We start from the raw sequence: 20,604 nt of genomic DNA on the forward strand, positions 1-20,604 counted from the left end.
TTCTCAGTCCTTCACTTTTTTCTCTTCACTTTCCTTCCAAGTATTTCATTAAACCAAACAGGTGTAAATGGAAAGAAGCTAAATGGAGAACTGCTGGTATCTTTTGTGATTTAAATCTTATTGCTATTAAGGAACAATTAAAAACCAAAATACAGCTGTTTTAAAACTAAAATAAGCAATAAGGGCTCAAAATCTTCACGAGCGAGACAACAAAAATGAAGCAGAAGTGTTAGTTGAGCAATAAGTGCTTCTTCTTAGGCCATTGAGTTGGAACAAAAACCTGCAGCCACTGCGGCCCTCCAGGAACGACTTTGCCCACCCCTGGATTAAAAGGTTTTGATAATGTTACGTCATGTTGCTACCCCAAACAATCAAGCAAAATAGACCGCAAAATTTAATATCCGACACACTTAAAGGAAAACTCTACCGAAAAATACTATATATTGTCACACACACACACACGAATAGGGGGCAGGCAACGGGCCTGATGCTACTGGAAAATAACAATCGAAGGGAATGGACAAGGAATGCTTATGCCTCTCCCACTTCTTCTCCAGGAGAAAGGAAGACAATTAAACATACTTGTTGGTACTCAAACGCAGTTATACGCATCCACAACATGTAATCCACTTCTGGCTTTCAAAGACACAACACCACTGGATGACTTCATTTCCGGTTCACTTCCAATGACCTCAAACCCGCCTCTCCTCTGTGTCCTCATCTACGATCCTCTTCCTCCATTACAAATGTTATTTCCTGTCCGTCTGCTATAAAAGTCCCCCTGCTTCACTTAATCAATGTCTACTGAAGTCTGTTATGTACTCAATCTGTGTTACAGAGACCTACAGTATACAGGACTGTGTCCCAAACCTTTATACATGTCTTTGTGCTTTGTCTTTCACTATATATATATATATATATATATATATATATATATATATATATATATATATATATTGCAGTTGGAGATCCACGAAGGGAGAAAAAAAAAAAAAAAAACGAATCACATATCATAAAATAGTTTTATTCCTGAGCTTTCAACCCCTATCAGGGGTCTTCATCAGTGGATAATGCTTAGACTTACAAGAATCAAAGGCAATATATAGCAACACATTCAGTTGGGGGGGGGTGGAGGTGACTAAGTCAGTATGATCAAGGGGGGGTGGTGGGGGGGGTTGTATAGTTTAATTATTGTGTACATGTCCTTCTTAAGTTGGCATATGCTGGATTTATGTCCAAGTGTCTGTTGATGGCGTTTTCATCTGATAGCCAAGACTCGGCCAACTCTCTGGCACTTTTAGTACTGGCCTTAAATTTTACTTTTACATTGTCCCAGTTGAATGTGTGTCCTGTCGATTTAGTATGTGCATATATCAAAGATAGTGCGTCCTTTCTTCTGACGGCGTTGCGATGTTCCTGTACACGTGTTGAAATTCTTTTTGACATTTGTCCTATGTATACAGCTGAGCAAGAATTGCATGGAATACTATAAACTGCGTTTCGTGTTTCAGCTGTCGATTTCTTGTTTTTAGCATTAAACAGGACCATGCGCAGATTGTTCGTGGGTTTATGTGCTATTCTGATGCCCCACTTGGTCAGGGTGCGTGCCGTGCCTTCTGACACATTATGGTGATACGGGAGTGAATGCCAGGTGGGGTGGGGGTTCTGATTTAAGTCGATTGTATGCTGATTCCTTTGGCGTCTGCTGTGTAGACTCCGATTAATGAATGTTTTTGAGTATCCGTTCGAGGTGAAAAGCTGGAAGAGATAGCGTCTCTCATTAATTTTTGTTTCCTTGGTATTACAATGCGTGTGGACTCGTTTAAATAGGGTTTTCACGCAGCTCTGTTTATGAGATACTGGGTGGTTGCTGGCGAAGTGTAGAATCTTGTCTGCGTAGCATTGTTTGCGGTAAACACTTGTGGTCAGGGTGGCGTCACTATTTCTTTTGATGTAAATGTCCAGGAAGTTGATGTGTCGATTGATTTCTTTTTCCATTGTGAACTGGAATGCAGGGAATATTGTGTTAATATGATTGTAGAACTCATTCAGCTGGTTCTTTCTTAATATGACGAATGTGTCATCTACATAGCGTATCCAAATTTTGGGTGTAATCTGGGATAAAGCTATGTTTTCAAATCGTTGCATTACCAGTTCAGCTAGGAGTCCAGATAATGGTGATCCCATTGGCATGCCTTCTTTCTGTGTGTAATACTTGCCGTTGAAATGAAAGTGAATTTTTTGGCTAAGCATTATCCTCTGATGAAGACCCCTGATAGGGGTTGAAAGCTCAGGAATAAAACTATTTTATGATACGTGATTCGTTTTTTTTTTTCTCCCTTCGTGGATCTCCAGCTGCAAATATGCAAACCGTATCACAGACCTTCTCTTTCATATATATATATATATATATATATATATATATATATATATATATATATATATATATATATATATATATATATTTCTAAGTTACTTATCCCATATGTAGTACGTAGTGATGGCACAGACATTTTTTTCATCTTATGTTTTTGTGCAGAATGGATGGAATGTTTCTAACAGAACGGAAGCCCAGAAGAACACTGCCACCTAATGTACAGGAGGACTGACAGTTCTTTATATGCCATGTCCCCTAGTGACCAACGCTGAAAAAAGGCATCCAGTCATTCAGACCCTCCTCTCCACCAAGATTCCTGTCTTCAATTCAAAAGGGCGATGCCATGTGAAGGGGTTTCCTGTTTGTGGACTACTTTCTCTTTCTGGAGGTATTTATTTAACAATATTTTAGCAAAAATAAATGCATGCATTTTGGCCACTGTGAGCACACAACTGGATGACTTGACTTGTGGCTTATGTGACACATTTTTGGTATTGTTTGTTGTCAAATGTTGGTCACCATTGGATGTCGTTTTATCAGAAACTTTGTTATGTCCAGTCTCCATGAAAACGTGATATTAAGATTTTTCTCAGTCATCACTACAAACTACACGGGGAGATAAATATAATATTTTTTTAAAAATTATAATTTTTAGGTAGAGTACTCCTTTAAGGTAAATTGGTGTTTGGTGAATTTAGCGCTTACACCTCTCAAGTGCAATATGTATAACATGATCTAAACAATTACATTTCCTTTTAGAGATATTTTACACGAATAGAACATGGAATATTTAATTGTAACTTTAGTAAAGTGAATATTAAAGTCCAAATACTTATTTGGTAAATTTGCTAAATGAGATTACTCACCAATTTAATTGATGGTGATTTTTTCATTTCTTGAATTTGTCTGAGTTACACATTTTCTACAGCAAACACTGATCCAATGTGTACATTTGAAATGTGAAATTTGAAAAAACGTCATTTGGGATATTAAGTATAGCAAACATTCAATCTGAGTGGGTACATTTGAAGAATGCTGAATTTCTGATTATTTTTTCTACTAAACAGCCCTAAGAAATTGAATTTTTGATATGAAAATATAAGATAGACTGGGAGTTTAACTGGTAAATTAAGGTTTGCTTTGTAAATTGATCAAATACACTTGTTCACAATGAACGCTTGTGGAGTGTCATGCATGCGATTACAGCCGGCACTTGACATCCGCAGACCAAAAATATTAAAACAAATAAATAAATAAATCTAGAAAGTTAAAAAAAAAAGAAAAAACAGAATTTGCCACTCACCAAGCCCTATGCAGAACGCACACAAATGAAGTGATCTGTAGGAATACTCTGCTGTAGCCTCCAGCCTTAGCAGTAAACTTACATCTCCTATATGCTGAGCCACCGCACTGCTCTTCAGGTGGCTAGTGCTACTCACATGAAGCACCCTTGCTCAACTTTGTAGATCCTTCATCTCTGCTCTCGGGCAATCGCTGACATTATAAAAGGAAAGCTCTTTCTCGCTCACCCACCCTACCTGAGTGCTACCAGTCGTCAAAGTGGGAAACATCTTAACACCTCCCTCAGGCCAGTAACTCTTACACAAAACACAAAAGACACATACATATTCTCGAAAATGAAGACTGAACAATCAATAACCATAAAGTTAAACTGAAATTGGACCTTCTTAGACCATTGTCTCCACCGGAGCCAGTTAAAGCCAGTTCGTCCAACAGCCCACAGACAACTGGCCAGATCACTGGCTCCAGTCTCTAGAAATGTCTTGGACACACACAGACTGCCTGTAGGTAATCAATACGCTGTAAATTAAATACCAAACTTTCAATCAATGAAAACATTGTTATTGACAGAGACACATGCCAACACAGCGGTGGGCGCTGTCCCATGTTTTGTTAAACAAAAGCCGCTCAGTCGGCAATCCCTACTGTAAGGAGTTATGAGGCCCTTGGCATCACATTGTGCACACCCTTTATTTCTGTGACAAAATGGCTCCTTAAAAGCAATTACGTGGTCAAAGCATTCCCTCAAAGGCTGAAAGGGACCGTAAAGCGACAAGATGAGAAATTAAAAATCTTAGATCTTTTCAAAACTGGCATGTTGCTTACCAAAGTCGTTTTTCCCTAAACAATACGGTATAACAACTTTACATCACACTAGGTATTACAAGTAATGTAAAGATGATTTGAAGTATTCAGGAGGAGGTGTGTAGGTTATATTTAAATACTACATCATTTTATAGGAGGGTCTTGAGCGTCCATGGATTTTGGTAATCTTCGGGGAATTGATGTCAAGACTGCCATATGGGCATTCATTTCCCAGACTGGAGAAGGGGTTACACTGTATATAACTCTACTTTCCTGTCAGAAATGCGAATGTCCCATCTGATTGACACTAATGTCACTTCTGCTGCAGTCAAGCTCCTTCTCTTCCAATCCGCGGAAATTAAAGACAACACACATAGCAAGTAGGTGGCAATGGCAGTCAATAGGAGTACTACTCTCCGTAACTACAGCTGTATTACGAGAGACCACACCTTTAATCCTCATAAGTATATTAGAGAGTTATTTAAAAATGAATTCCTCTTGCGATACATTTTTCTGTTATTACACTTAAAATCTTCACACAATTCCTGTATTGTGAAGGCAATCATTCTTTGTTTTGTTAATACGTTATGTATTAAACTTTTACTTGTTTTTCATTTATTGTTCGGCCACAATGCCATCTTTGTTATGGGATGAGCACCATTACTTTTTACGCTGCAGTTGTTAAGACACTCAATGCTAAAGGAGTGGATGCAGGAAGTCGTCATGGGCGATGGTATTTAAACTCTCACTTTCACTACTGTCCTAGTTTTTGGGCTAAGTCCTAAACAGAAGAACAGCAATAATTTTTTTCTTGTTTTTTTATCTTTGTACTATAAACCTTGCACAATATTTCTATCTATGATTTTTTTGGTTTGGCTGCCTGTCTCTTTTGGTCTCTCGGTTTTTAACGTGCCTATCTTTGATTACGTTTTCATACATTTTAATTTCCTGGCCCTGCTTTCTCACTTGCAGTGCTTACTATTTTCAGTCAGCACAATCTTAATCTTCAATTTGGTCCTGTAAATGGGGTATTCTCATTTGGGACCCCAACTATTTTTTTTAGATCTTATTCTGTTTATTTTACAGTGCTAAATTTAGTATATGAAACTTCTTGATAGTATAATTGTTTTGGAAACTTTGTAAAACAATGACACTCCATAAATACATTATTTTAGATAATAATAATAAAAGATGGAGCCTCGTGAGTAAAATATTGAACTGTAATTTATAAGGTGGCTAGTCGTTCAATGTCCAACATTGGCTCATTTTGCCATCCGGGACAAGTTGCATAACCCGCCATTTCTATGTTTGTAGAAATATAGAAACAAGAGAGCTATTTTTTAAAAAAGGTATTTGTGAAAATATAAATGTATAAGTATATATGTCTTTTAAAAAAGCAATACATGCAGTTGGATGCTGTTAAGCAAATTTTTCGCACAGAGACACTCAGGATGAACATTTAGAGAACAAGAACATCACGTCTCTTTTACTAAATCAATCACGCAATCGGGTCATATTTATTTTGGGTAAATTTTGTACACCAAAGTGTTCAAATAGAATTCTCTAATTTGTTTTACAAGTCCAGATTTTTTTTATTATCAGTTACATGAAGAAAAGGGAAATAGTCAAATGGAATATTTTTTTTAACACAAGAGGTATTCAAAAATGTTCAAACTGAATCTTTGTGTGTGAAACATTTCAGGCATTTGCGTAAAATCAGCGCTCGTTTTGAAAATGCACTAAAATAAAAAGCCTATAAGCGGAAATAATGAAATATGCACCAGAGATTGTACAATAGCTAACAAATGATCATGTAGTAAATATATCGTTAGCCATAAATAGTTAATTTACAACTGCATTCAATCACTTTGCTTTTTCCGCCAAACTCAACCAGCATCCCATTCCCCGTCTCAGCAGATTCAAGGACGGCCTTACTGCGACGCTTCTTCTCCAGACGCCGGAGTCGTTTCTCCTCCCGCCGCTTGGCTTCCTCCGCCTCCTGGTGTTGTCTGCACTTGTGGAAGTTCTCCACCACCACGCCCACAAACATATTAAGTACAAAGAAGCTGACGATGAGAAGAAAGGAAATGAAGTACAACAGCATCCAGGGGTTGTGATTTGTGATGGGCTGCGGTAAAAAGAGCACAGACAGAAACAAGAGAGAGGGACAAAGAAAGAGAAAACATTCAGGGTTAATATTTCATGTAAAAAAAACATCATTACTGAGTACCTGCAACATCCGCCAAAGCACAATTCCCATTACCAAACAGATGTTGTCATTGTGAGTTTTGCACATACAGCCATATGAAAAAGTTTGGGAACCCCTCTCAGCCTGCATAATAATTGACTCTCCTTTCAACAAAAAAAGATAACAGTGGTATGACTTTCATTTCCTAGGACCATCTGAGTACTGCGGTGTTTTCTGAACAAAGATTTTTAGTGAAGACGTATTTAGTTGTATGAAATTAAATCAAATGTGAAAAACTGGCTGTGTACAAATGTGGGTCCCCTTGTAATTTTGCTGATTTGAATGCCTGTCACTGCTCAATGCTGATTACTTGCAACACCAAATTGGTTGGATGAGCTCATTAAGCCTTGAACTTCATAGACAGGTGTGTCCAATCATGAGATATAAAGGTATTTAAGGTGGTCAATTGCAAGTTGTGCTTCCCTTTGACTCTCCTCTGAAGAGTGACAGCATGGGATCCTCAAAGCAACTCTCAAAAGATCTGAAAACAAAGATTGTTCTTTCTCATGGTTTAGGGGAAGGCTACAAAAAGCCATCTCAGAGGTTTAAACTGTCAGTTTCAAGTGTAAGGAATGTCATCAGGAAATGGAAGGCCACAGGCACAGTTGCTATTAAACCCAGCAGGTCTGGTAGGCCAAGAAAAATACAGGAGTGGCATATGAGCAGGATTGTGAGAATGGTCACAGGCAACCCACAGATCACCTCCAAAGACCTGCAAGAACATCTTGCTGCAGATGGTGTATCTGTACATCGTTTTACAATTCAGCGCAATTTGCACAAAGAACATCTGTATGGCAGGGTGATGAGAAAGAAGCCCTTTCTGCACTCACGCCACAAACAGAGTCGCTTGTTGTATGCAAATGCTCATTTAGACAAGCCAGATTCATTTTGGAACAAAGTGCTTTGGACTGATGAGACAAAAATTGAGTTATTTGGTCAAACAAAAAGCGCTTTGCCTGGCAGAAGAACAACACCGCATTCCAAGAAAAGCACCTGCTACCTACTGTCAAATTTGGTGGAGGTTCCATCATGCTGTGGTACTGTGTGGCTAGTTCAGGGACTGGGGCCCTTGTTAAAGTCGAGGGTCAGATGAATTCAACCTAATATCAACAAATTCTTCAGGATAATGTTCAAGCATCAGTCACAAAGTTGAAGTTACACAGGGGTTGGATATTCCAACAAGACAATGACCCAAAACACAGTTCGAAATCTACAAAGGCATTCATGCAGAGGGAGAAGTACAATGTTCTGGAATGGCCGTCACAGTCTCCTGACTTGAATATCATCGAAAATCTATGGGATGATTTGAAGCAGGCTGTCCATGCTCGGCAGCCATCAAATTTAACTGAGCTGGAGAGATTTGGTATGGAAGAATGGTCAACAATACCTCCTTCCAGAATCCAGACACTCATCAAAGGCTATAGGAGGACAGCGTCTAGAGGCTGTTAGATTTACAACTAAGTATTGATGTAATATCTCTGTTGGGGTGCCCAAATTTATGCACCTGTCTAATTTTGTTATGATGCATATTGCATATTTTCTGTTAATCCAATAAACTTAATGTCACTGCTGAAATACTACTATTTCCATCAGGCATGTCAGATATTAAAAGGAAGTTGCTGCTTTGAAAGCTCAGCCAATGATAAACAAAAATCCAAAGAATTAAGAGGGGTTCCCAAACTTTTTCATATGACTGTAAGTAATGATCAACAGGTGAAAGTGTGGAAAAGGCATTTAGAGGATGATCAGATAAAATGCTTTATAACTGGTTCCGAAATTGTATAAGTTCCACAAGTTGATTATTCCTTGTCTTGCAGACATTACATAAAATTTACATCTCCACTTCATGTGAGCCACGAAGTTGTACTGAACACTTGGCACTAACCAAGCACTGCTCACACTGTTGAAAATTACAAGTGATGTTTTAATCATGTGGCATTTCTGTCGATTGGAGTCATATGCCTAACTTAGAACAAATTACTCTGCCAGATGAAATAATAAGAACAATGAGTCTGCTGGTCATGGAATTCATTGCTACTCCAAATGAGTTGCTGTGTGTACTGGCTAGAAAAGATGGAACTATCTCAGCACTGATTGGATCTGACAGACTCTTTTGAACTAAGGGAATCCATTCTTTTGATTCATTTAGAGCAGGGGTGTCCATATCCGGTCCTGGTGGGCCGCAGTGGCTGCAGGTTTTCACTCTAACCCTTTTCCTAATCAGCGAGCAGTTTTTACTGCTAATTAACTCCTTTTCCCTTCATTTTAATAGCCCTGCTCTTAAGGATTTGGTCATCTGAATTGATTTGTTTCTTCATTAAATGGCAGCCAAACAGAAATGAGATGTAAAAAGAGCCAACAGATGACCACCTAAACTGGAACATCAAACTCCAGCCAATTTCACCTCAACAGTAAACAGAGTGTACTGCAATTAAGCAGGGGAGCAGGTACAACTCTTTATTTTCTTCTTATAAATCCTAATCATAAATGTCTGTAACTCCTAAAATGTGCCTGAAACTAAACAGTAAGCACATATTGGTGTGGCATTGATTCCAATATAAAACCTGGATTGATGGCAACACTTCTTGTTGAGGCATAGAGACCCAAAGTGTCTTCTGCTCAGGTAGAAGGTCTTCTTGCATTATGCAGTTATTCTGGCCGGGCCTCTGACTGTAAAGGCTGGGGTGGAACCCAAAATGTTGATTTGCCCTACTATTTATAGTATGTCTTTTTCACAGTTCCCTGCAGCATTTATTGGCCAACAGGGTGTAGTAGAGTAGGGGCCAACACTTTTCCTATTGTGGTCTTTGGCCCCTCAACCAACCCTGCCTGTTTTACCCATGATAACTGTCTCATAGGATGTACCTCATGCTTTTACACCTTCTCCCCATGGTGCCCTCAAACACCTGTCTTCATTGGTCCTAGCCAGTCATGTGACAAGCTAAGTAGCTCAGCAAATGTTATAACAGAATAAACGCTAGCTAAAGCACAAGCAATCCTCATTATTCATGGTTTCCATTCCCGCAGATTTGCTTATCTGCTGTTATAAAAGTGCACAGTCTACTGATGACTTTAAACTGAATGGACCAATGTGTGTCTACCAGATGTGGAGAAGAATGGGTAGACAGTTCAACTACTTTTGTGATGGGAACCGGAGCTTTCAGTTGTTCCCTGCAAATAAGGAATTCTCCGACAGTACAGATCATAAGCTCGCACTGATTATGATCCCTGCCCTTTGTACACACCACATGTCGCTACAACAGATTGGTTAGTTTAGTGAGGCCCTTGGGTGTGTCCTGCTGCAGTCCCTCACAGCGTTTGACAGAGCACCTAGAAGACGACTGAAGTAGACTATAAAGGAAGAAGTAAAAATCTTCACATGGTTTCCATAGGTGATCTGGAAGAAGAATCATTACTGAATATTGAGGGGTGAGAGAGCAGAAGGCCAGCGCATCCCTCCTTTGCCAGACTTTATATTCCCCCCAATCCTATTAGATTCTACCTTAATTTTTCATATAGGATGAATACTTCTGTATCTACTGATTCTACTTTCACGGATATCTACAGGAACGTAACCCCTGTGGATGATGAGAATTAAATGTACACTTAACCCTAAACTTCCTTATGTTTTTCTAGCATAGTCATGTGCCTACTTAGAGCTTCATTTGGGACTGGCCATTTGGCCATATTTTGGTCACAAAATGTACAGGTCATTGCATTTGAGGCTCTGTAGGTCTGGTGTGGGTGACCAGTAAGCATACTTTAACTGCTGAAACAGAGTAGCGCAAACCTATCTTCAAATCTAGGGATCTGCACGGTGATTCCATGTAAGGCAGTGTTTCTCAACCACTATCTCACTGCCAGCAGTTCACAGGTTGCCATTGTTGGTTTGTGTGTGTGTTGCGGTGACTCACCTAAATCGGTGTTTCTCAGTGGTCACAATTGCCATTGTTGGTTCGCAAGTAGGTTGCAATGAGTCAACTAAGCAGTTGGTAGTGCTCTGAGTTTTTCATTAAGGGGACCCCTGATCATGCTTGTTTTACTGAGGGGATTGTTTGTAATTGCTGCCATTGGGTCATTAATGAACTTAAAGGCAAAACTGAGGTGAAGGACCATAAAGGTTGAGAAAAACTGCTGAAGAAAGGAAGGCGACATGGGCTGAATTAATTAGCCATGTGGAGCTGCGCCAATCACAACAAACCATAAAGGGCCCTCCAAGAGTCAAAAAACATATGACACCCTGTGAAATAATCATGATAATAATTTATTACTGCTGTTTTGGCAATTTCTAGAACATTACAATATTGTTGTCCTGTGGCCCTCAGCTGTACGTACAGATCACCTGAACTCGGCTGGCCGTAAACTGACACATGACTGCACAAGTTTTTATCGCTATTGTATTATTTGTTTAATCAAGAAATGCATAAGACAAAGGAAACACACAACACATATACAGTACATAAACTATGAAAGTCCATCCCAAAAACAAAAATCTCTATTATTCTATTAAGAAGAAGAATCTGTAAACATATGAAACAAAACCCAGATTATAACTTCTGGAATTTACAATCTTTATTTTCTTGGTCCTATTTTTACAGGATCTGATGTTAAATTAATTTTAATTAAGAAGGTGTTTTTACAATAAAGCTGGACAGTTTAAATATGAAAAAACCACAAGTGTTACTTGTCATCAGCATACTATCCTTGGATAAAAATCATACTGCTGTGTATTGATATCTGTAGATGAAGAAGTGACCAAGGTACTGACTGTGATTGAGGGACTCACTGATTGTTTTCGCCAGTGACCTGGTGGAGGAAAAACTGCATTAGAAGAGCAGATTTGGCTGCCTGTCACAGCTTCTGACTGGAGATGCTGAATTAGCACACTTCTTCATTGTGCCCACTTCATCTAATAGCTCCGTGAACAGACAAAGTTGAAGAATTTCACTTTATTAGTCCTGAAAAGCTGCAGAGCGAGACTACATCAGCTGAGCTGTCTTCACTAATGAATGCCTCAACCGGTCCTGCCATCCCTGAACAATTGTATGAATCCCACAAACACAATGTGACTCTCCCTCGACCTTTGGAGTCTCTGATCATCTGTTTTATCATTTGCTTAAGGGTGCAATGATTCACTGACATCTTACTCCCTTCTGTAACCGAGATCTCGGTTCATGACCTTCCTCTTTGAGATCTGGGAAAAGATTTCAGCAGCCTTCAGAGTCGGAGCCGTGAGTTTAGAGCTTGCCGTGAGGGTATCATGCTTGGTCTGTTGCATTTTTTCAGGAATCGGGTTAAATGAAGCATTATTTGTTTTCTTTTTAAGGCCTTGTATCCACATTCGACAATGTCCTGTTCCTGCCTGTTATTTTCAGTTTCTTGGTAACGTGCCCATGAAGCGGCGTCCTAATCATGAGTTGTAGATTCCTGTCAGGTATTTCATCAATGTTTAGAAGAGTGCATGTAATGAGTTGCTGGCATGCAAACACTACTCGGAGAATAGAAGCAGGAAGTCACTTTTACACAAAGGCATAATCTAAAAGTCAGCAATCTCCTTTCAGCTTTATCCAAGCTTGGACTGAATATTGTTTTATTATAAATAGCACATCATGTAAACAGTTCAAGACTGTTGTGTTACAGCCAGGAATTTTTTTCCCTAGCTTGTATTTACTCTCTGTTGCGTAATTTGTATTAATCTGAGTTATTATTTTAAATGGTTTTCTTGCATATCATTTGTTTTTGCACTTTTATCTCTTTAAATAGGCTGCCATTCCATGTGCTATGTGGGTGGAGCCCCAAGGGGTGGGGCTACTCTGACATCACAGCCGCCCGGTCCTCCAGAAACTCCCAGGTTCAATGAGAAACATAAGCTTTTGGATTTGCATAGCAATCACTTGTGACATGTAAGTGGAATTCTTAGCAATTGGCAACTTTGGTTCAGCAGTTTCTGCATACCAGGTATCGCCAAATAGAGATGGAGATTTTGGACTAGTAACAAGGGTGACAGATTCATCCTAATGGAGTCTGGCAGTACTTTAGATGACTTGGGAATATGTTCCCAATTTATTGCCTTCTCAGACAGAGCTTCTTCACGTTGTCCTTCTTAAATCTGGCTCCTTGCAGCTTGTCAGTTGTTAGGCCATAAAGCGTGTTTTGTGACAAGCACAGCATCACACTGTGATCACATGCCCAAGTTCCTCCCCTGGCTGGGGTTCAAATTCATGTTTTATGTCTGTTCTTGATTATTTATATTAATGTTAATGTTGTTGATTATGTGTATTATCCTTTGTTTATGTATGTAAGCCGCCTGTGTTGAGTTTGACGAGTGTTTTATAGTTCAGTTCTAGGCTTTTTGAGATTCATTGGATTTGTTTAACTATTTTACTCTGTAATTCGACTATTCTTGAAATTTCAGACTGGGACTTGTTTACCTTGGATTGCCCTCATTGGCAACTCCTTTTTTGCCTTGTGTGCTCTACAAAACTTTTGTGAAATAATCCTTTTTATTTCATAAAGGTTCTATGTTTGCTGTTGTTACTAGCCAGGGTTTGATGGTGTTATCCCCCTCTAGTGGACATTATTGGAAGTATTGGGAATTAATGTGCTTTGGAACGACAGCCAACCATCTCAGTCTCTTTTTCTAACTATTGCCTAATGGAATGTCACACGCATGCGAATAGGAGGAAGTTAAGTGGACCGAAAGAAGATAATTCCACGCCAGGCCAGGGGGTGGTGGGGTGTGCTAAATTATCCTTTGCCCCGTAAGACGCCATTTCCGGTTCCAGCTCCCCGAAAGATGTCACTTCCGGTTCTGGCACCCTGAAAGACATCACTTCCGGATCTGGCGCCATTTTGAAACATCACTTCCAGTCCCGGCATCCAAGATGACATAATTTCTGGGACCTGATCAATAAAGACACCATTTTACCTCAACAAATCAGTTCAACTTGAGAACTTGACCTGTGAACCATTGCAGCCAGGTATATTATATGGATGGCTGCACTAAACCTTTCTGTGTGTCCAAGGCTGATTTATTTTACAGTGGCATAGTCGGCAGGATTCTCTCCTACAGGAACCGGAAGTGACGTCTTTGGAGAGAAATCAGGCAGGTTTTCCTGCATCCAGTCTGTAGAGAAAACAGAGGAAAGTTTAGCGCACACTGCCACCCCCTAGCCTAGTGTGGAATTACCTTCTTTCGATCCACTCATCTTCCTCCTATTCGCACATGTGTGACTGGAGCTAACTTTTGTTTCAAAGTTTTTAAAGATATTATACTGCTGCTTGCCATAACTCATATTAGTTTGTTTGCATATTTAGTTGTTTTGCAACTGAAACTTGTTTTTCTTAGTAACCTCTGTGGTTTTTGTCATAACCGGGTCACAAAATAGCCTGCAAGAAGCAGATTCTTAGTTTCGCATATCAGGACAGCTGAGATGTGTATGTGTGCCTGAAGATACAGTCATATGAAAAAGTTTGGGAACCCCTCTCAGCCTGCATAATAATTGACTCTCCTTTCAACAAAAGAGAGAGCAGTGGTATGTCTTTCATTTCCTAGGAACATCTGAGTACTGGGGTGTTTGCTGAACAAAGATTTTTAGTGAAGCAGTATTTAGTTGTATGAAATGAAATCAAATGTGAAAAACTGGCTGTACAAAAATGTGGGTCCCCTTGTCAATTTGCTGATTTGAATGCCTGTCACTGCTCAATGCTGATTACTTGCAACACCAAATTGGTTGGATGAGCTCATTAATCTTTGAAATTCATAGACAGGTGTGTCCAATCATGAGATATAAAGGGAGTTAAGGTGGTCAGTTGCAAGTTGTGCTTCCCTTTGACTCTCCTCTGAAGAGTGACAGCATGGGATCCTCAAAGCAACTCTCAAAAGATCTGAAATAAAAGATTGTTCAGTCTCATGGTTTAGGGGAAGGCTACAAAAAGCTATCTCCGAGGTTTAAACTGTCAGTTTCAACTGTAAGGAATGTCATCAGGAAATAGAAGGCCACAGGCACAGTAGCTGTTAAACCCAGCAGGTCTGGCAGGCCAAGAAAAATACAGGAGCGGCATATGAGCAGGATTGTAAGAATGGTTACAGACAACCCACAGATCATCTCCAAAGACATGCAAGAACATCTTGCTGCATGTATCTGTACATCGTTCTACAGTTCAGCGCAATTTGCACAAAGAACATCTGTATGGCAGGGTGATGAGAAAGAAGCCCTTTCTGCACTCACGCCACAAATAGAGTCGCTTGTTGTATGCCAATGCTCATTTAGACAAGCCAGATTCATTTTAGAACAAAGTGCTTTGGACTGATGAGACAAAAATTGAGTTATTTGGTCATAACAAAACATTTGGTCATAACTCTGCATGGCAGAAGAAAAACACTGCATTCCAAGAAAAACACTTGCTACCTACTGTCAAATTTGGTGGAGGTTCCATCGTGCTGTGGGGCTGTGTGGCTAGTTCAGGGACTGGGGCCCTTGTTAAAGTCGAGGGTCAGATGAATTCAACCCAATATCAACAAATTCTTCAGGTTAACGTTGAAGCATTAGTAACAAAGTTGAAGTTACGCAGGGGTTGTCCATGCTCGGCAGCCATCAAATTTAACTGAACTGGAGAGATTTTGTATGGAAGAATGGCCAAAAATACCTGCATCCAGAATCCAGACACTCATCACAGGCTATAGGAGGACAGCGTCTAGAGGCTGTTATATTTGCAAAAGAAGATTCAACTAAGTATTGATGTAATAGCTCTGTTGGGGTGCCCAAATTTATGCACCTGTCTAATTTTGTTATGATGCATATTTTCTGTTAATCCAATAAGCTTAATGTCACTGCTGAAATACTACGGTTTCCATAAGGCATATCATATATTAAAAGGAAGTTGCTACTTTGAAAGCTCAGCCAATGATAAACAAAAATCCAAAGAACAAAAAATCCAAAGAATTAAGAGGGGTTCCCAAACTTTTTCATATGACTGTATATAACACACCAGCTTAAATAATTTATAGCTGTTGCCAGAAGCATCCCATTTTATGCAGGGGTATATACAGCCAAGACGGCTTCGAAGCCACATTCCAACTTTAATGTAATGCTTGTCAAAACCATCACAGCGCAGCCTTGTTACAAATCAACGGTACACACAGATTAAATATGATAAATATAAAATCACTTTATATGATTCACTGCTTGAGGCAATTTACAATTATTATGCATCAAAAAAGATGCAAATTGGCATCGCGAAATGTGATGAGTAACCAGCTGTTTATTTCACTGCCTACTCATTCACATTGGGCCAAATTAGAGCTACCAGTTCATCAGAGTGGACAGTGAGAAACTGAAGTGAAGGAAAGGGAGTGAAGTCCAGACACAATCTACCAGCCTAAGATCTTCATTCCAAGACAGTGGGGGGCAGTGGAACTCCCCACCGTGCTAGTCTATTAGCAGATGCATTCTACTTCCAATTCCATGCTATACATACCTATAAAAATATTGGTATATATGAAGGCTTCAGACCCAGTCACTTTTGTCATACTGCAGCATTTAAATACATTCTAAGCCACACCAAGCAGTACCCATAAAATTTAAAACTGAAATATCCCATTGACACATGTATTCAGAACCTTTTTGCTATAACACATGAAACATGGCAATAGGTGAATCCTATCATGTTGATTATCGTTGAGATGTTTCTAGAAGTGGTGGGAGAGAGGGAAGTCTGGACATCTCTGCTCAAGCTGCTGCCCCCGTGACCCGACCTCAGATAAGCGGAAGAGGATGGATGGATGGATGTTTCTACACCTTGTTTGGAGTCCACCTGTGGTCAATTCATTTAAATGGACAAAGTTCGGTAAGGTGCACACCTGTCTATAGAAGGACCCACAGCTGACAGTGTGTGTCAGTGCAAAAACCAAGCCATGAGGTCAAAGAAATAATAATAATAATAATAATAATAATACATTTTATTTATACAAGGTGTCTTTCAGGGAACTCAAGGACACCGAACAAACAATAAATAAATAAATAATTAAATAAAAGACACAATTATAAAAAACTTAAAACATCAGAAAATCTAGAAATTAAAACCAAACAAAACCATTATAATCAGGAGGAAAAAGAAAAAGCCATTTTAAACAGATGTGTTTTAAGTTTACATTTGAAGGATGAATATGATTTGATATTTCGGAGATCCGCAGGCAATGAATTCCAGAGCTTGGGAGCTGAACGGCTGAACGCTCTGCTCCCCATGGTGGTTAGACGGGCGGGAGGGACAGTCAGATGGGTGGAGGAAGAGGATCTAAGGTTACGGGATGGAATGGCAACATGAAGAAGGTCAGACAGATATGGAGGGGTGAGGTTATGGATGGCCTTAAATGTTAATAGTAGAATCTTAAAATCAATACAAAACTTGATCGGGAGCCAATGAAGCTGCTGCAAGACCGGAGTAATATGGTGAATAGATGGGATTTGAGTGATGATACATGCTGCAGAATTCTGGACTAACTGAAGCTTATGAAGAGATTTATTAGGGAGACCAAAGAGGAATGAATTGCAGTAGTCCAGCCGAGAAGTGACAAGACTATGAACAAGAATGGCAGTAGTATGAGGAGTGAGGGAGGGGCGAATGCGATTAATATTACGTAGGTGGAAGTAAGCAGACCGGGTGATGTTATTAATGTGACATTGGAAAGATAGAGTACTGTCGAGGATGACACCCAGACTCTTGACCTGAGATGATGGGGAAACAACAGAGTTATCAATAATAAGAGAAAGATTATTGGTTTTGGATAATGATGATTTTGAACCAATGAGGAGAACCTCAGTTTTGTCACTGTTTAATTTAAGAAAATTCGAAGAAAACCAGGATTTAATTTCAGAAATGCAGTCAATAAGTGAGGGTGGTGGAAAAGAGGAGGTGGGATTACCAGCAAGGTAGAGCTGGGTGTCATCAGCATAACAGTGAAAATTAATGTTATATTTGCGAAAAATATTGCCAAGGGGAAGAAGGTAAATAATAAAAAGAAGAGGCCCCAGGACAGAGCCCTGGGGCACACCAGAAGTAACAGCGGTGGGTTGGGATGTGAAGGTTTTAAGTTGTATGAACTGAGTGCGGCCTAAGAGGTAGGATCTAAACCAATCAAGTGGAGTGTGAGTAATGCCATTCAAAGATAATCTGTTAAGGAGAGTGGTATGACAAATAGTATCAGGCCGCACTCAGATCAAGGAGGATGAGAACAGTGATAAGACCAGAGTGAGCAGCATGAAATGACCAGCAGAGCTTAGAAACAGCATTGTGTTGAGACACAGATCTTGGGAAGGACACAAAGGAAGCACTGGAGGTTCCCAAGAGTACAGTGGCTTCTGTAATTCTTACATTGAATAAGTTTGGAACAACCACGACTCCTCCTGTGGCTGGCTGCCATCCTAAAGTGAGCAATCAGAGGTAGAGGCCATGGTAAGAGAGGTGACAAAGAACTCAATGGTCACTAATGCTGAGTTCCAGAGAACCTAAGTGGAAATTATGGGAGCTTATGGACAGGATTGTTTTAATTAATCGTTGTTGGTCAATTAATTGGACATGGTCTGGAAAGGCACACACTTGTCTATAAAAGGTCCCACAGCTGATAATGCATATCAGAGCAAAAACTAAGTCATTAGGTTGAAGGAATTGCTTGCAGCTTAGAGACAGCATTGTGTTGGAGCACGGGTCTGGTCCATAATTCTTAAATGGAATAACTTTGGAACAAGCACAACTCTTCCTTTCTGAGCAATTGTTGGAGAAGCATCACGGTAAGAGAGGTGACCAAGAACCAGATGATCACTCAAGTTGAGCTCCCATGTGGAGAATGGAGAAACTCCCAAAAGAACAACTATCACTACAACACTCCACAAACCTGGGCTTAATGGCAAAGTGGCCAGACAGAAGCCCCTCTTCAGTAAAAGACTCATGGGAGGCCACTTGGAATTTGCAAAAATGTTCCTAAAGGGCAATCAGACTGTGAGAAATAAAATTCTCTGGTCTGATGAAACAAAAATCAGGATATCCGGTGTAAAATTTTGCTAGATAAATATGCAGACAACAATACAGATTTCCATACTGGATCGGTAGAGGCTTGAGTTAACAACGGCCGCCACCAGTACTGTTAGCTGGCGAAAATTGGGGTACTGTTGGCAGAGACAGGTCGACAGATGAGATTAGACAGGACTATAATGTTTGTTGATGACATTGTGATCTGTAGCAAGAGTAGGGAGCAGGTTGAGGAGACCCAGGAGAGGTGGAGATATGCTCTAGAGAGAAGAGGAATGAAGGTCAGTAGGAACAAAACAGAATACATGTGTGTGAGTGAGAGGGAGGTCAGTAGAATGGTGAGGATGAGGGAGTAGAGTTGGTGAAGGTGGATGAGTTTAAATACTTGGGATCAACAGTACACAGTAATGGGGAATGTGGAAGAGAGTTGAAAAAGAGAGTGCAGGCAAGGTGGAATGAGTGGAGAAGAGTGTCAGGAGTGATTTGTGACAGACGGGTATCAGCAAGAGTGAAAGGGAAGGTCTACAGGACGGTAGTGAGACCAGCTATGTTATATGGGTTGGAGACGGTGGCACTGACCAAGAAGCAGGAGACAGAGTTGGAGGTGGCAGAATTAAAGATGCTAAGATTTGCATTGGGTGTGACAAAGATGGACAGGATTAGAAATGAGGACATCAGAGGGTCAGCTCAGGTTGGATGGTTGGGAGACAAATTCAGAGAGGCGAGATTGTGCTGGTTTGGACATGTGCACAGGAGAGATACTGATATTGGGAGAAGGATGCTAAGGATAGAGCTGCCAGGGGAGAGGAAAAGAGGAAGGCCTAAGAGAAGGTTTATGGATGTGGTGAGAGAAGACATGCAGGTGGTGGGTGTAACAGAACAAGATGCAGAGGACAGAAAGATATGGAAAACGATGATCCGCTCTTGCGACCCCTAACAGGAGCAGCCAAAAGATGAAGAAGATCTAAAGAAATCCAGGCACCACTCTTGACCTGTGCAATAATAAAACATGGAGGTTGCTTTTCAGCAACTGGGACTGGGAGACTAGACAAAGTTGAGGGAAATCTTAAAAGAGAAAAGTACAGAGATATCCTTGATGAAAACCTGCCCCAGATCACGCGGGACTGGAATGAAGGTTCACCTCTCAACAGAACTGTGACTCTAGGCACAAAGGCAACTTAAGAGTTGCTTAGGGACAATTCTGGGATTGTCCTTGAGTTGCTCAGCTAGAGCCCAGACTTGAATGAAAAATCAAACATCTCTGGAGAGACCCGAAAATAGCAGTCCACTGAACTGACTCCATCCAACCTGACAGAACTTTCAGGGGATCTGAAGTGAAAAATGGCAGTGGATCTCTAAATCCAGGTGTATGAAGCTTGACGTGTCAAACCCAAGATGACTCGAGGCTGTAATCACTGCCTAAGGTGCTTCAATGAGGTTCTGTGTAAAGGGTTGGAGAACTTGTGATATTTAAGTTTCTTATTTTTAATACATTTCTTAAAATTTCTAAGATACTGTCAATCTGAGGTATTGAGTGTTATTTGAAGTGGAGAAAAGTGAATTTAATTGATTTTAGCACAAGGCTGCCACACAGCCACCTGTGGAAACATCGAGGGGGTCTGAATACTTTCTTTATCTACTGTAAGTATGGAGATTAAAGTTCAAAGTTTACTATACTTTAGTAAAAATCAAAACTGGACCGTTGTATGCTGGTCTTTATCATGGAGCTACAAAAATAAAGAAATGCTGTAAATAAATAAATAAATCATGGTTTCAATAAACAGATTTCTTGCTTTAACTAAGAAGAAAGAACAAAAATGTGTATCTCTGGACTGGAAGTTCCACT

The 20,604-nt window shown here is 40.0% G+C and overlaps 1 protein-coding gene across 2 annotated transcripts in view; it reads right to left on the reverse strand.

The window, feature by feature from the left end:
• cacna1ia (calcium voltage-gated channel subunit alpha1 Ia) overlaps nucleotides 1-20,604 on the reverse strand; it is an 856,996-nt gene that overhangs the window by 106,418 nt on the left and 729,974 nt on the right. For both annotated transcript variants that reach the window (XM_051935123.1, XM_051935122.1), the window contains exon 25: nucleotides 6,419-6,611. In XM_051935123.1, the coding sequence (XP_051791083.1) occupies nucleotides 6,419-6,611 (193 nt within the window). The remainder of the gene's footprint in view (nucleotides 1-6,418; nucleotides 6,612-20,604) is intronic.

This window comes from Erpetoichthys calabaricus, chromosome 12, assembly GCF_900747795.2.
Source record: "Erpetoichthys calabaricus chromosome 12, fErpCal1.3, whole genome shotgun sequence".
NCBI lineage: Eukaryota > Metazoa > Chordata > Cladistia > Polypteriformes > Polypteridae > Erpetoichthys > Erpetoichthys calabaricus.